General features: G+C 44.2%; 1 protein-coding gene across 1 annotated transcript; it reads right to left on the bottom strand.

Annotated features, from left to right (window-relative positions):
* Nucleotides 1–218: 218 nt before the first annotated feature.
* LOC115496941 (uncharacterized) lies at nt 219–10729 on the bottom strand. Its single transcript, XM_072935235.1, has 5 exons — nt 10033–10729; nt 9643–9761; nt 9469–9535; nt 1913–2056; nt 219–1040 (listed from the first exon to the last, which is right to left on the bottom strand). Exons 3-5 carry the CDS (start codon nt 9505–9507, stop codon nt 585–587), a joined length of 639 nt encoding a protein of 212 aa, XP_072791336.1. The 5' UTR covers nt 9508–9535; nt 9643–9761; nt 10033–10729; the 3' UTR covers nt 219–584.
* Between the last annotated feature and the right edge of the window lie 2438 nt (nt 10730–13167).

Raw genomic sequence — 13167 nt, 5'->3', positions numbered from 1 at the left:
TGAGAAGAAATACAGCCCTGTCAGCCTGAATTTGGTGCCAGGGAAGGTCATGGAGCAGCTCGAGAGCCATCATGTTGCTCACACAGGACAGCCAGGGCACCAGACCCAACCAGGATGGGTTTGTAGAAGACAGGTCCTATCTGACCAACCTATCTCCCTTATGACAAGTGACCCACTTTGTAGTTCAGGAGACAAGAAGCATCAATTCCCCAACACTCTCTTGCTCAAACAGATTTACTAAAAGAAATACATGCTTTTATGAACATATTTACAAAGGGTTCCACACTTCCTGGCAGGGGGAGCATCACAACTGGGGCTATTTGCAGGGGCTGCACAGGAAGCAGGGATCTGAGCTCTTGTTTGCATCCTCAGCCATGAGGGGAGGTAGCACAGCACATTTCCTGGTCACTGTTCCCCTTGGCCACAGGGGTGTCTCGCCAGAATATCCTCCACCATGGCCAGCTCTGTTGGAAAAAGTGCACAATGAGTGGTCTCAGGGGCAGGAGCAGCAAGGGGTCAATCATGTCCTTGCAGGCATTCAGGTATTTGTAGGCACTGCCAGCTCTCATGTCTGGATGCAGCCCTCAGAAAGCTGTTCTTGGTAAGGGCTTGGCAAATGCGCCAGAGGTCCCTACCTTATCTGGGGGCTTCTCTGGCCTGTCATAAGAGTCAGGATTATCCTCACAGACGTTCTCCTCCTCCTTCATCTGCTCCTGGGCACTGCTGGAGGTTTCCTGCTGGCTGCCATCATCACAGTCGGAGCTGCTCTGCCTGGGCAGCCAGTAGAGCCCAAAGAGCACGAGGAGGATTTCAGCACCGACCCAGAACCACCACTCCTGACAAGCCAGGAGGAGCAATCTTCCCGGGGTGAGACCACGCTGCTTTTCCATCAACAGCAGCCGGGCCATCTCCACAATGCGCTCCTTCTCGTGCTGCTTCACGAGCTCTTCCGTGACTTTCACTGGTGGTTGATTCACCCTCACTACATATTGGAAGATGCCTAGCAGGACCAGGATTTTGGAAATCCTTCCAGCTCTGGCCTGGAGGAGGGAGAAAGCAGTTCAGCAGGGATGGGTGATGGGGAGATGGCAGCTGGGGCAGGAAATGTAGGGCCGAGGGATGGGGGCAGCCATCCCCTCAACCCTGAGGGCACTTTCCTCAAGTGTGGAACCTGCCCTGCCCAAGACACTCCCCACATCCCCTGCACCCTCTTCACAACCTTAGAAATTCCTCTGGGTACTGTGCTACTTGTCTGACACTCATCTTTCCCCCAGCCTGCCCCACTCGCTGCTGCCTCAAGCCACACTGCAACGCTGGCACTGCCACACAGGGCATGTGGGGACCTGTCCCCTCTCATTGGAGTGCCACAGTAACACTCTGCCCAGCCAGGCTGGGCTTTGGATAAAAAACAGATGGAATTCAGAAGGAAACAGTGTTTATGACCTTTGGAAGATGGGTCAGCCTTTTGGGAGGACTGCACAGCTGTTGTGGAGATGTGCAGGGAGAAAATGAGAAGGGCCAAAGCCCAACTAGAACTGAATCTGGTTATATATTAAATGCTACATATGAGAATAAAAAATGTTTCTATAAATTCATTGGAAACAAAAGGAGGGCTAAGGACAATCTCCATCCTTTACTGGATAGAGGCGAAATATAGTGAGATAGATTGAGGAAGAGACTGAGATATTTAATGCCTTCTTTGCCTCAATCTTTAGAGTAAGGCCAGTTGTTCTGAACTGGAAAACAGAGATGAGGAGCAGGCAGGAAACAGCACCTGGGCAGAGACAGCCAAGCAGGACGCAGACACAATTAAGCTCAGCCCATGCTAAAGGATCACTTCCCTGCTGTTCACAGACTAACCAGAGTCATTCTCAGCTGCCCAGTCACTTGAGTGATTTACAATCTTTCTCACCAGCCAAGTCATCTCCTGGTTGTGCTGTTCCTCGTGTTGTGTCAGAACATTTTCCGTGACCTTCACTGCCTGGACATCTGCCCTCAGCCTGTGCTGGAGGATGGCCAGGACCAGCAGGATTTTGGTGATCTTGCCAGCCATGGCCTGGAGGAGCAGGAGGAGAGCAGGGGCTCAGTGGGGCTGGGTGGCAGGGAGAGGGCGGCTGGGGCAGTGGGGGCGGGACACGCGGGGTCCAGGGACAGGCGCTGGCCCCAGGGACGGCCCCGTCCCTGCCCAGGCGCTCCCCACAGCCCCTGCAGCCTCTGCACAGCCCCTGCAGCCTCTGCACAGCCCTGCAGCCTCCCCACAGCCCCTGCAGCCTCTGCATGGCCCCTGCAGCCTCTGCCCAGCCCCTGCAGCCTCTGCATGGCCCCTGCAGCCTCTGCATGGCCCCTGCAGCTTCCCCACAGCCCCTGCAGCCTCTGCATGGCCCCTGCAGCCTCTGCCCAGCCCTGCAGCCTCTGCCCAGCCCTGCAGCCTCTGCCCGGCCCTGCAGCCTCTGCACGGCCCCTGCAGCCTCTGCACAGCCCCTGCAGCCTCTGCACAGCCCTGCAGCCTCTGCACAGCCCCTGCAGCCTCTGCCCAGCCCTGCAGCCTCTGCCCAGCCCTGCAGCCTGTGCCCGGCCCTGCAGCCTCTGCCCGGCCCCGGGCGCTGCCCAGGCTCTCTGCTCCTGCCCGGCCCTGGCTCAGCCCGGCCGTGCCCTCCTGCCGCCCTCACCGCTGCCCTGAGCCGCACTGCAGCGCCCGCCCCGCCACGGCCGTGCCCGGGGCCGTGTCCCCGATGTCACAGACACCAGGGCTCCATGGTTCCATGGCCACACCCGGCCCGGCCAGCGGGGCCTGCGTGGAACTCAGCTGGAACTCTCGTGGAACTCTCATGGAACCAGAGTGTTTAGGATTTAGGACCTTTGGAAGAAGGGGCCGGAGGCCCACACAGCTTTCAAGGGGTTATGCAGGGAGAAAATCAGAAAGGCCAAAGCCTGGAAGTTAATTTACCCAGTGCTGTAAAAGACAAATAAAAATGTTTCCATAATTACATTAGGAATGAAAGGAGGGCTCAGGACAATCTCCAGCCTTTACTGGGTTGCGGGAGGGTAACACAGTGACAAAGGAGAGGAAGAGGCTGAGGTACTTAATGTAAGTTAAGTACCTCATGTAAGGCCTGTTTGACAGACATGACCTCCTCCCATGATAAGATGACCCACTTAGTACATGAGGGAGAGGCTCTGGCCCTTGTTTCCCAGGAGTTTAGTAAAGCCTTTGATGCTATTTCCCACAGCATTCTCCTGGAGAAAGTGTCTGCTCATAGCTTGGACATGGCACTGGCTGTGGGGCTGGGCCCAGAGATGGGGAATGGAGTTACATCCAGGTGGCAGCCAGTCATGGGTGGGCTTCCCCAGCTCTCAGTACTGTTTGATATCTGTTTGATATCTGTATCAAGAATCTGGAAAAGGGGGTCAGGGTCATCTGTCAGTTTGCAGATGACACCAAACTGGCAGGAATGTTGGTCTGCTTCAGGAAGGTTTTGCAGGGGAATCTGGATGGGCTGGATTGATGGTTAAGGCTAAAGGTATGAGATTAGTAAGACCAGGTGCCAGGTCCTACACTTGGGTCACAGCAACTTTAGGCAAAATGCCAGGCTTGGGGAAGAGTGGCTGGAAAGCTGCTTGGTGGAACAGGACCTGGAAATAGTGGTCAACAGGAGCTGAACAAGAGCCGCTATTCCTGATATGAGCCAGGATGCCATTGGCTTTTGGACACTTTGGGCTCATATCAGGAATAGTGGGGACAGCAGGACTTGGGAAGTACATCAAGACCCCTTGCAATCACTTTATTCAAGGCAGAAGACACTCTGTAAAGGCTTGAATTATCTGCAGACTGCTCAGCTGAAAGACATAGTGGATGCTCAGTTTGTTCTGCATCCTTATTCAGAATCCTTATTTGTGTCTCTGTGCAGCTGTTCCTAAATATTCATATTGTAAGTGTAGAACAGATCAAGGATTGCTGATCACTTTAAAAGAGGTATCACTGAGATCACCCTGCCCTTTGCATAAAGCTGTAGCAGCCACATCAAGTCAGTGAACTATTGTAATAATATAAATAATTTTAAGTTTAGATCTTAAAAATTCTAAGAAAGTCAGCCTATTAAATTCCATGGGAAACTGAAAACCTGAAGTGAACTAAGAGAGAAGAGGGACCAGCTCCTGGACAGGCTACATTACCATAGGCTTTTCTAGCCCTGCCCTTATAGAGTCTTGCTTAAAGAGGTGTGGAGTTGCAAGAGTCATTCCCAGCTGGTCTTTCATATATTTTTAAGTAGAGGATGGCATTAAAACAAATATAGTGGGTGTCACAATGCCTTCCAGGATCTGCAGGCAGCCTGTGCAGAAATTTTGTCACAGCTCTATCACTTCAGAGCTAAACATTCTTCCTTTAATGACACTCACTGCAATTTGTATCTGGCAAAAGAAGCCACAAACATCAACATTTACAGATATGCTATGTGGCTACTAAATTCTGGAAAGAAAATCTGATTCTCTGTCTGACCAGACCACATGGGAGCCCTGGACATTTCAAAGAGGAAAAGCAGTCCTTCCCTGAATCTGCAGTGGAAGATGAGCAACAACTGCAGGACATCATCAGATAAAAGCAAACAAGAGCTGTAGTGATAGGGCAAGGAGTAATGGGTTCAAACTGGAAGAGGATAAATTTACATGGCATATGGAAGAAACTTTACTGTGAGGGTGGTGAATCACTGCCACAGGTTTCCCTGAGAAACGTGGATGCCCCATCCCTGGAAGTGTTCATGGTAAAGCTGGATGGGGCTCTTAGCAACTTGGACTAGTGGAATGTGTCTCTGCCAATGGCATGGGATTGGAACTGGATGGTCTTTAAGGTCCCTTCCCAAACAATTTTATAATTCTATGAAAAAAAAGAGGTGGACCGTGTCCAACATCTGTCACATCTTTATCTGGGAAGCAGATGAGCAGCAGAATCAGCCTCAGAACTTACACTTTGACCTATAATTCTCATCCTTTTCTCCAGGGTCAAACCAAAATATTTACAATTCTATGGCGCATTATGCTGAAAAATGAGCTGTTACCAAATTGGATATTCATTTTGAAACTACCCAAATGGAATTGCAGGATGCCTATTAAAAACAGTTTAGTTACTTTTTGTCAATCCAACAGCCACAATCCAATCCATGCTAGATATTAGATCTCTGACCAAGGTGCAAAAGCTTCATTTAAAGTTTATAACTGCAACAACCAAAGACATTAGTTCACATGAGCAAGGTCAAAGTGCTTCCCACAGCACAATACACTAAGAGGGTATTCCTCTGGAACCATGGAAACCAAAAGAGAAGAGGAATGGGAATGTCCCATAAAAGAAACCTAGCAAGCCCACTGTGGGCTACTCTCATGCCCTGACACTAAGTGCAATTAAAGGGTGAGATTTCTGCAGGGTTTTTTTACCTAACAGTAACACAGTAAATTGTATTTCCCTAGCATATACAGTGTATCTTGTCACCAAAATGTGGTTGGTACAAAGTCATCAGAGTACTCTATTGTCAGATCAACTGTCAAAAGTCATCCAGGAATAAATAGTTCTCTTTTTTTTCTACTTAAAACACATGGTTTATGAGCAGGGAAAGCCAACAAACTATCATATTCTACACACCTACATATCAGATGACTGGGATTCTTCAACAAAACTCTACTTTTACTACTTGGAAATTTATTAACTTGAGTTTTAGAGCCTGCTGCCAATATGAACTATGTTCCTGAAATGTTTTTTTTCAAATAACTTGATTTGTTAAAAACTCATTTTTCTCAAAACTGCTGCAAACTCAAAACAAGATGTGAAGGGGGAGGAAGAGAGAAGCTCTCCAGGCATTAGATAATTTTTGCCTTATCTCACGAGTACCTCAGAGAGGTTTTGTAACTCCTTTTGGATCTCATTCTTGTCTTTTTCTAGGATCTCACCGTTGTGTAAAACATGGCTCTGGGATGCTGAGAAGTCACACACTGTTGTAGCAGCAAATTATTTTCAACCTCATTTTTAACCTTGTGTAACCATGTATGCTGCCTGTGTTTCTGCTCCCTCTGTCCCAGTGTATTTTAGATTCCTTGTTTCATAGTCAGCATAACAGAACTGGATAGATCTCACTGACACAAAGTTCCCAAAAGCTTTTAAAAAGAGGTGGGCTAAGAGGGGAGACAGAATTAACTCAACCTTTATTGGGCATCAGCAAATCCACTGTGAGTCAGGTCTGAGTCTTACTTAGTTACAAGCACATACCTGCATTTACAAGGAGCAGCAGATTTTAGGGGCATTACAGTCACCTTTTCTTTTCCGGTGAAGAATATACTGCAATGTCACAAGTAAAAAAATCACAGAACTACAGAATCATTCAGGATGGAAATGAACTTTAAGGTAGCCATGCCCAACCATTATCCCAGGACTGCCAAGTCCACCATTGTGGGACTTGGTCCATATCTATACATATTTTAAATAGCTCCAGGAAGTTGGCTCCACCACTTCCCTGGGCAGCCTGTCCCAATATTTACAACCTTTCTGGTGAAAAATTTTCCTAACATCCAATATAAACCTCCCCTGGTACAACTTCAGAACATTTTATCTTGCCCTATCACTTGTTACTTGGGAGAAGAGAGTGACCCTCAACTGGCTACAGCTTCCTTTCAGGAGGCTGTGGAGAGCAGTAAGGTCACCCCTGAACCTCCTTTTCTCCAGGCTAAACACTCCCACCTCCATCAGCTGCTCCACACCAGACTTGTGTTCCAGATTTAATTTCCTGCACCACCACTCTGGCCCAGTCATTCACCCAGTTTTTTAGCCAGCAAACTGTACTCCCATCCAAGCTAAAATATATTTATATCCTTTATACACACACTCCACATATAATAACCCCAAGAAGGATGAAAGTGTACATGTACATATGTACTTCAGAGTACATGTGCAGAGTATAAAATAACTAAATGGTCTTCAAAAATATGAACCAAAGCAGAATTCACAGAGCTGATTTCATCACAGTAAAAAGGTAATGGAAAGAGATGAAGAAGATATTAATATTTGCAGAATAGTTCCATTATTTCTAAAATTACATTGATTTCTACTTTTTTTTTTTTTTTTTTTTTTTTTTAAACTGACATTTACAAGTTTTTCCTGATTACCTTGAACTGAATTTCATCTTTCATCTTCACTCACAACACTAGCAGCAGCAGCTACAGTTATATGCCATGGGCTGGGCACTCAGATGGTGTAAATCAGGGTAAATCTAGTGACTAGGCCAGGCCTGAGGAATTTTATAGATGCTGTTCTCCTGTGCTTTCTTGTGACCACAGTGGTATTAGCACATATTTCCCTGCCTATATTTATATTTTGTGGAATCATTGGTCTACTGAGTTTTTTTTGCTGCTTTGTCCTTGTTGGGAGCATTTTTGACAGTCAGCTAAATTGTGTTGTGCTATTTATATTTACTAAACACCAATTACCTTTTGGCTTCTCTTGTTAGGCAAAAGAAAAAGGAGCTACTATCTTGGAAACCATCTCAGTGAAAACTATCTGGGAAAGATCAGTAGCACATAATGTCCTAGAAAAGGCAGAACCCTCTACATGACACACACAGGACTGTCCTGCTGGTATGGCTGTGCCATCTACAGAGGCCCCAAAGAGCAGGAAACCTCAGAGTTGTCACTGCAGTGTCATCTCACCAGAAGTCCTAAGGGCTTACTTTTAGTCTCTTGTGAATGTTCCACACCAGCTGCAGATGATTAATCCTTAAATATGGATATTAAGATCCACCTTCTGTTTCTTAAATAGCTTTAAGAACTCACACAATTCTTCAAATGTATCTGTTTCACAGCTTAGTTTTGCTCTAGCTTTATGAAATCTCCATCTTCAGACTATAATTACTTCCTGTAAACTTTGGAATTCAAGTAAAGAAATTCAATGTGGCCCTTCAGATTTCCAGACCAGCTTCTGATCTGTTTGTGGAGGTTTATTGTATCCTTTGTTCCTAATCTCTGTCCCACCAGAGCAAGGCTTCCTGTGACAGCCTAAAAATTATCATCTCCCTGCTGCAATGAAATTCCTCTCCAGTATCCCACACAGTCTCAGGAACCTTCTTGAAGAAGACAGTAGGTGCAAAATAAAACCCTTTAAAGTGGGAAGCAGCACTTAATCTACAGATAATAAGAAGTGTTCAATTGACTCTATCAAGTCTTATTTGCTGAGCCTTGTCCTTTAACTAGTCAATATTTGTAAGGTGTAAACCTGCTCTTCTCAAACATTATCTGAAGGCTTTCCAAACCATTTAAGGTTCATGAGTCTTAAGCCTATGATACATTTTGTTCACAGGTTTTCTGGAATTTTCTGGAATGTTTTATAGCACACACTAACATCAGAGAAGGCAAAATATTCCTCTGCTAGCACCAAGTGGGCAGGCTCTGAATCTAAAGGTGCTAATAAATGCATAAGCCATTTAACCACACAGGATGTGGTATCTTGAAAAAGGTCACCCTTCATAATGAAGACATTTGTGGCAGGATCTCAATTTCACAAATTCAGCCATCAGAAAGGAAAAATTAGATTGAAAGTATGGTTTTCGTACAGTTCACTGAAGCTGTGTTTCTGGTTTTGTTAGATTACAAGTCCCAGTCGCTGCACAGAACACAGTCAGCTGCATAATATACCTTATTGCACAAACTAACATTATATATAATGCAATAATGAATACATGCCATAAACAGTTCAATGATTCAGTTTGTCACTGTAATATGACTTTATTGTACACTTAAAATAATACTAGTTATTTGTGGCTTTTACACATCTAGAAGTGGGAAGAAGATACCATACGGTGATAAATTGCTGATAATGAATAAGGTAGAGATAAACAACTAGAGAACTCCTTAAAATATTCTTGATGATTTAAGTATTGTAAGGTAGGAATGAAGCATGCATCAAAAATAATGACAGATTTGAGGCAGTGGAAAACAAATCATTCCTCATCTAAGGGTGTGAAAACCTGTGGAAACCTAAAGGAGCTCTAGAAATTTCACTGGCAATATCCCTGGGAGAAAATATTAAAGACAAGAAAAAAATTTTGCAGAGGATGTGTAAAAACATGTTTTATTCAAACAAAAAATGGTCAAGCTTTTGTGTACACAAACCATACTTCAAGAGCAGCCTAATGAGTAGTATTACAGGAAGCATTACAAGTTCTTCAAGAAATACTTAACTATGAAGGAAGAAAGGAATATCACAAGTTCAGCCATTCGTGGCAGTATAGCTGAAGTTGGATGTCTGAACTGTGTAAACAAGCCCCTTACATTTTTTCACTGATTGCAGAAATTTCACATCATGCAGCTGTGACTCCCTTCCAGAAAATGTCTCCTAATTAGCGCGTGTATATTTTTAAACTGCATGTTATATGGGCAATGAAACAGAGGAAAGGCAAATTAACAATGAATAAATCTCTTTCACCCGTCATTTACCATAACAGTTACTATGTTCTCTCTCACACAGATACACATACTCCTTCCTCTTACTCACATGGCTCTCCTGAGAAAGAGAAATTAAGACCCTCTTCATAACTCTTCTTCATTTTGTTTGCAACCGAAATTGAATTGAATGCACAAAATCCAGTCACATTTCAAAACTGAAGTCACCTGTCCCATCTCTGTCCCAGCTTCCTGTATGTTGCCATTGAATATTCAGCAGACTACACAGAAATCCTGGAAAGGGAAGGCAACTTCTGAAGGACCGTGTTATGGACCAGGAGAATTCCCTATTAAAAGAAATAACCAAGAAAATTACCTTATTGCTGCAAAGAACTTGCAGAAGCTGAACTCCTTAAGCTGATGTAAATCACCATGGTGTTTCCATAGCAAGAAAGGCATTTCCCTGTAGTTCATTTGTCAGAAAGCACTTCTAAGTGATATTAAGAAATATCAAAACTTAACAAGAATGATCTTATTCTAGAATGTCCATTAAAATAAATAAATAAAAAAGCATCCAGCTTAAGCATCTGCTCTGCTTTTTCAAGGACATTCATTCACCTGGGATTCTCCGTCTTCAGCTCCTCCTTGCAGCTCCTTTTCCTAGTCCTCTCCCCACCTTTGGAACAGGAGGAAACTATCTCTCTCAGAAAAGCCTTATCTCACAGCCATTTGAAACAGCAGATGCAGGCACCAGCTCCTGGTCTAGAAGAGCAGAGTCTTTCTTCTCTACATTACCATGAAAAATTCTCACAGGGAGGACAATCAGCCTTTCCTTTGAACAGGATATTCAGGATGTTTGAGGAGTGTTTTTTCCCATCTGGGGTCTTAAACAAATCTGCTTGAAGGCTGAAGTCCAACCCTCCCTTGTAGGTGCCCTTGCATGACAGTTTTCCTCCATCTGGGAGGGCAGGAAGAGGCATTTTCTTTGCAGCTGCTCCTCATGAATCAGTTGGCAGCCGCAGTGCCCATATTCTTCCTCCAGGACTTTTAGGACATGGCATCCACAGCACTGCAAATTCCTAATAGCTCAGAGAAATCTGAAGCTTTTTTCCAGTCAACAGCCTGTGCCCTGGCTGCAAAAAGCTGGGTTTCTGCACTTTTGTGGCATATTTACTGTAGGTCACCACTTGTAATTTCCTATTCCCAGTGCTCAGGCTTTGGTCCTCTACAATGTCTTGCTTTTCTCACACTTCACTGGCCTTCTGTGTTTTACATTAGGCAATCAGCAGGATGACAAATATGACAGCAGTCTCCAGTTCAGCCTCCCAAGTGTTCTCAGCCAATATGCCAAAAATAAAATGGCTTTTCTTTTTTTTCTTTTTTTTTTTTTTAATAATGTTATCTGGATGATGGCTATAGGAATCTGTTGAGCTTGCCATATGTTCCACATTTCCATATAGAAAGATGGTGATGTTCATACAGTAATTATTTCAATAGCACTTGTTCATGGTTTAAAAGGAGTGTTTGATGTGCACATACATAAGTCCAGACCTGGAGCTATTACACCCAATTAAAGCATCCTGCCCTTGGGCACACAGGACAGTTAGCACACAGGAGCAGCAGATTTATTTGTGTTTTCAGTCTGGTCATAAAATTGAATCACTGTTTGTCTCCAGCTTAACCCCCTTACAATTGAGTGGCTGGAACAAAACTACAGACGAATCTAATAGACTCAATCTCTTCATTGAAGAGATTGTACATGTCCCAGCTAAATTGGATAGTGCAATTTTCTGTCTCTGGCAGTAACATACACTGCTGGGCTTCTCAGGGAAAACAGAGCACTGGTAGCCTTGTACCTGCCCCATGAAACTGCAGATAAAATCACTGGCCCCTACCTGAGGTCTCTGGGGCAGGAGCATCTCTTTGGACCATGCTGTCATTGTGACCAGCACAGCAAAGCTTCACCCAGGACTCGCAAGCAATGCCATGGAGAAAGCTGGATACACCAGTGTGGATGAAATACAACATTAACTTTTCAAGCAGTATTGGCTGTTTCTTTGTGTCTTTAAAATCTATGATTCATAAATGCTCTAATCTGTAGCCTTGAATACGTCTTTGCCTGTCAACCCTGCTCCAGGAACTCTTTCCATGTTGACTTTGGCTTTCCTCTGTCTTTGTGAACCTGCCTGACATTCACTGAATCTGACCTGTGGATTGACCTCCTGGTTTTACCTTGACCCTGCCCTATCACCAGGGCCTTACATGATGATCTGGAAACTTGGTTGAACCTGTGATCTCATGACCTCCTCTGCTGCCTTGCAGGTGGTGATGGGATAGGCCCTGGCTACTGAGACTTCATAGACCCCAGAAGAGAGCCCTGTGGTTCTCTGCTTCCAAGGAGCTGCTGGCTTTGGCTGTACACAAACATCATCCCTTCCTGAAGCACAGCACCAGTATTTCCTTGGCTAGTAAATAAAAAGCAGAATTGTTTTTGTGGTTGAATGAAGTCACACAGAACCCTAAAGTAAGGAGAGTGAAAAAAAAAGCCACAAACTGGAATTTAAAAGGAGAATGCTGCCAAGCCAGGACTCATCTGCAAGCTTCCCAGAGCACTGACTTCCAGAGTAGATGACTTCATCTTGTTAGCAAAAGTGTCCAAGTCAAGCTTCTTCAGAGTCAGTCATCAAAAACCAGAAAATATTTGTCATTTGGTATTTGCACTCTTTCATGAATCTTCCTGGCTCTGAAATTGGGCAGCACTTAAAGGAATAAGGCAGCAATACAGGAGAATGGAGCCCTTTGTTGTGTGCCTTAATCCCATTAGGCAGAACAATGAAATCTGTAGCTGAACTGCAGCAGGATTTCAGCAGCATAAAGAGTTAGTTTGCTTTGATTTCCCCATGTTACCACTGTGTAATCCCCTATACTCTCTGTAGAATGATTTGAAGTCTGTTGTTTCCATTCCAGCATTTGGGGCCAAGAGTTACATTAATGAAAAATGTAGCTCATATCTTCAGCCATGGAAGCTCACTGCCACCTGATGCTTCCTGTGATTTCTTTGAAATAAAATGGTTAAAATTTCATTTCAGCTGCCTCTAGTGTACACAACAGGGGGAAAGTTAAATTTTAAGAGAACACTCAATTTTCACACCTTAAAAAGGGAATTCTTGGAACTAGTAACAGGTTGCCCTTTTAAACGAAAAAAGCTTTGCAGGATTATCAATCAGACATGTTGTAATAGAGCATAGGCAGACCTATAGGGATATTTAGCTATTGACTGGTTAGTTGCTGCATACACATGAGTAACTAGGACTCTGTTTGCTCCTAATAGTATGAAAGGTTACATGGAAAAATACACTAACTTTCAGTTGTTAAGTAATTTGGAGATTCGCTGTCTGGTCAATGCATTGATTTGGATGTAAATTGCTCATAGTTTGGTGTCCTAATTAGAGTTGCAGTGTTTAGAACAAAAATATCAATATGTTCACTAAGAATTGTAAATTAAGTTACTGTGCACTGTGTTCATTTTCATCTTTTTTTTAGTATGTTGCATTTAAAATTGCTCAATACTTCATGTTATGTAGTGGGAATTTTTGCATATTTTTTGTTCTGTTTGTTAAGGCATGGCTCAGTTTTATAATGCTGAACTTCCAAAGGTACTGTAGTCTCACAATGGCTTCAAAAGCTTTTATGAGTTCTCAGCACCTCTGAAAATCTGTTCATCCTGAATGTCTGCACCTACATTTTAATCAG

This window comes from Taeniopygia guttata, chromosome 1 (assembly GCF_048771995.1).
Source record: "Taeniopygia guttata chromosome 1, bTaeGut7.mat, whole genome shotgun sequence".
Lineage (NCBI taxonomy): Eukaryota > Metazoa > Chordata > Aves > Passeriformes > Estrildidae > Taeniopygia > Taeniopygia guttata.
Note: the sequence above shows the minus strand (reverse complement) of the source record. Positions and strands in the feature narration are given on the sequence as shown.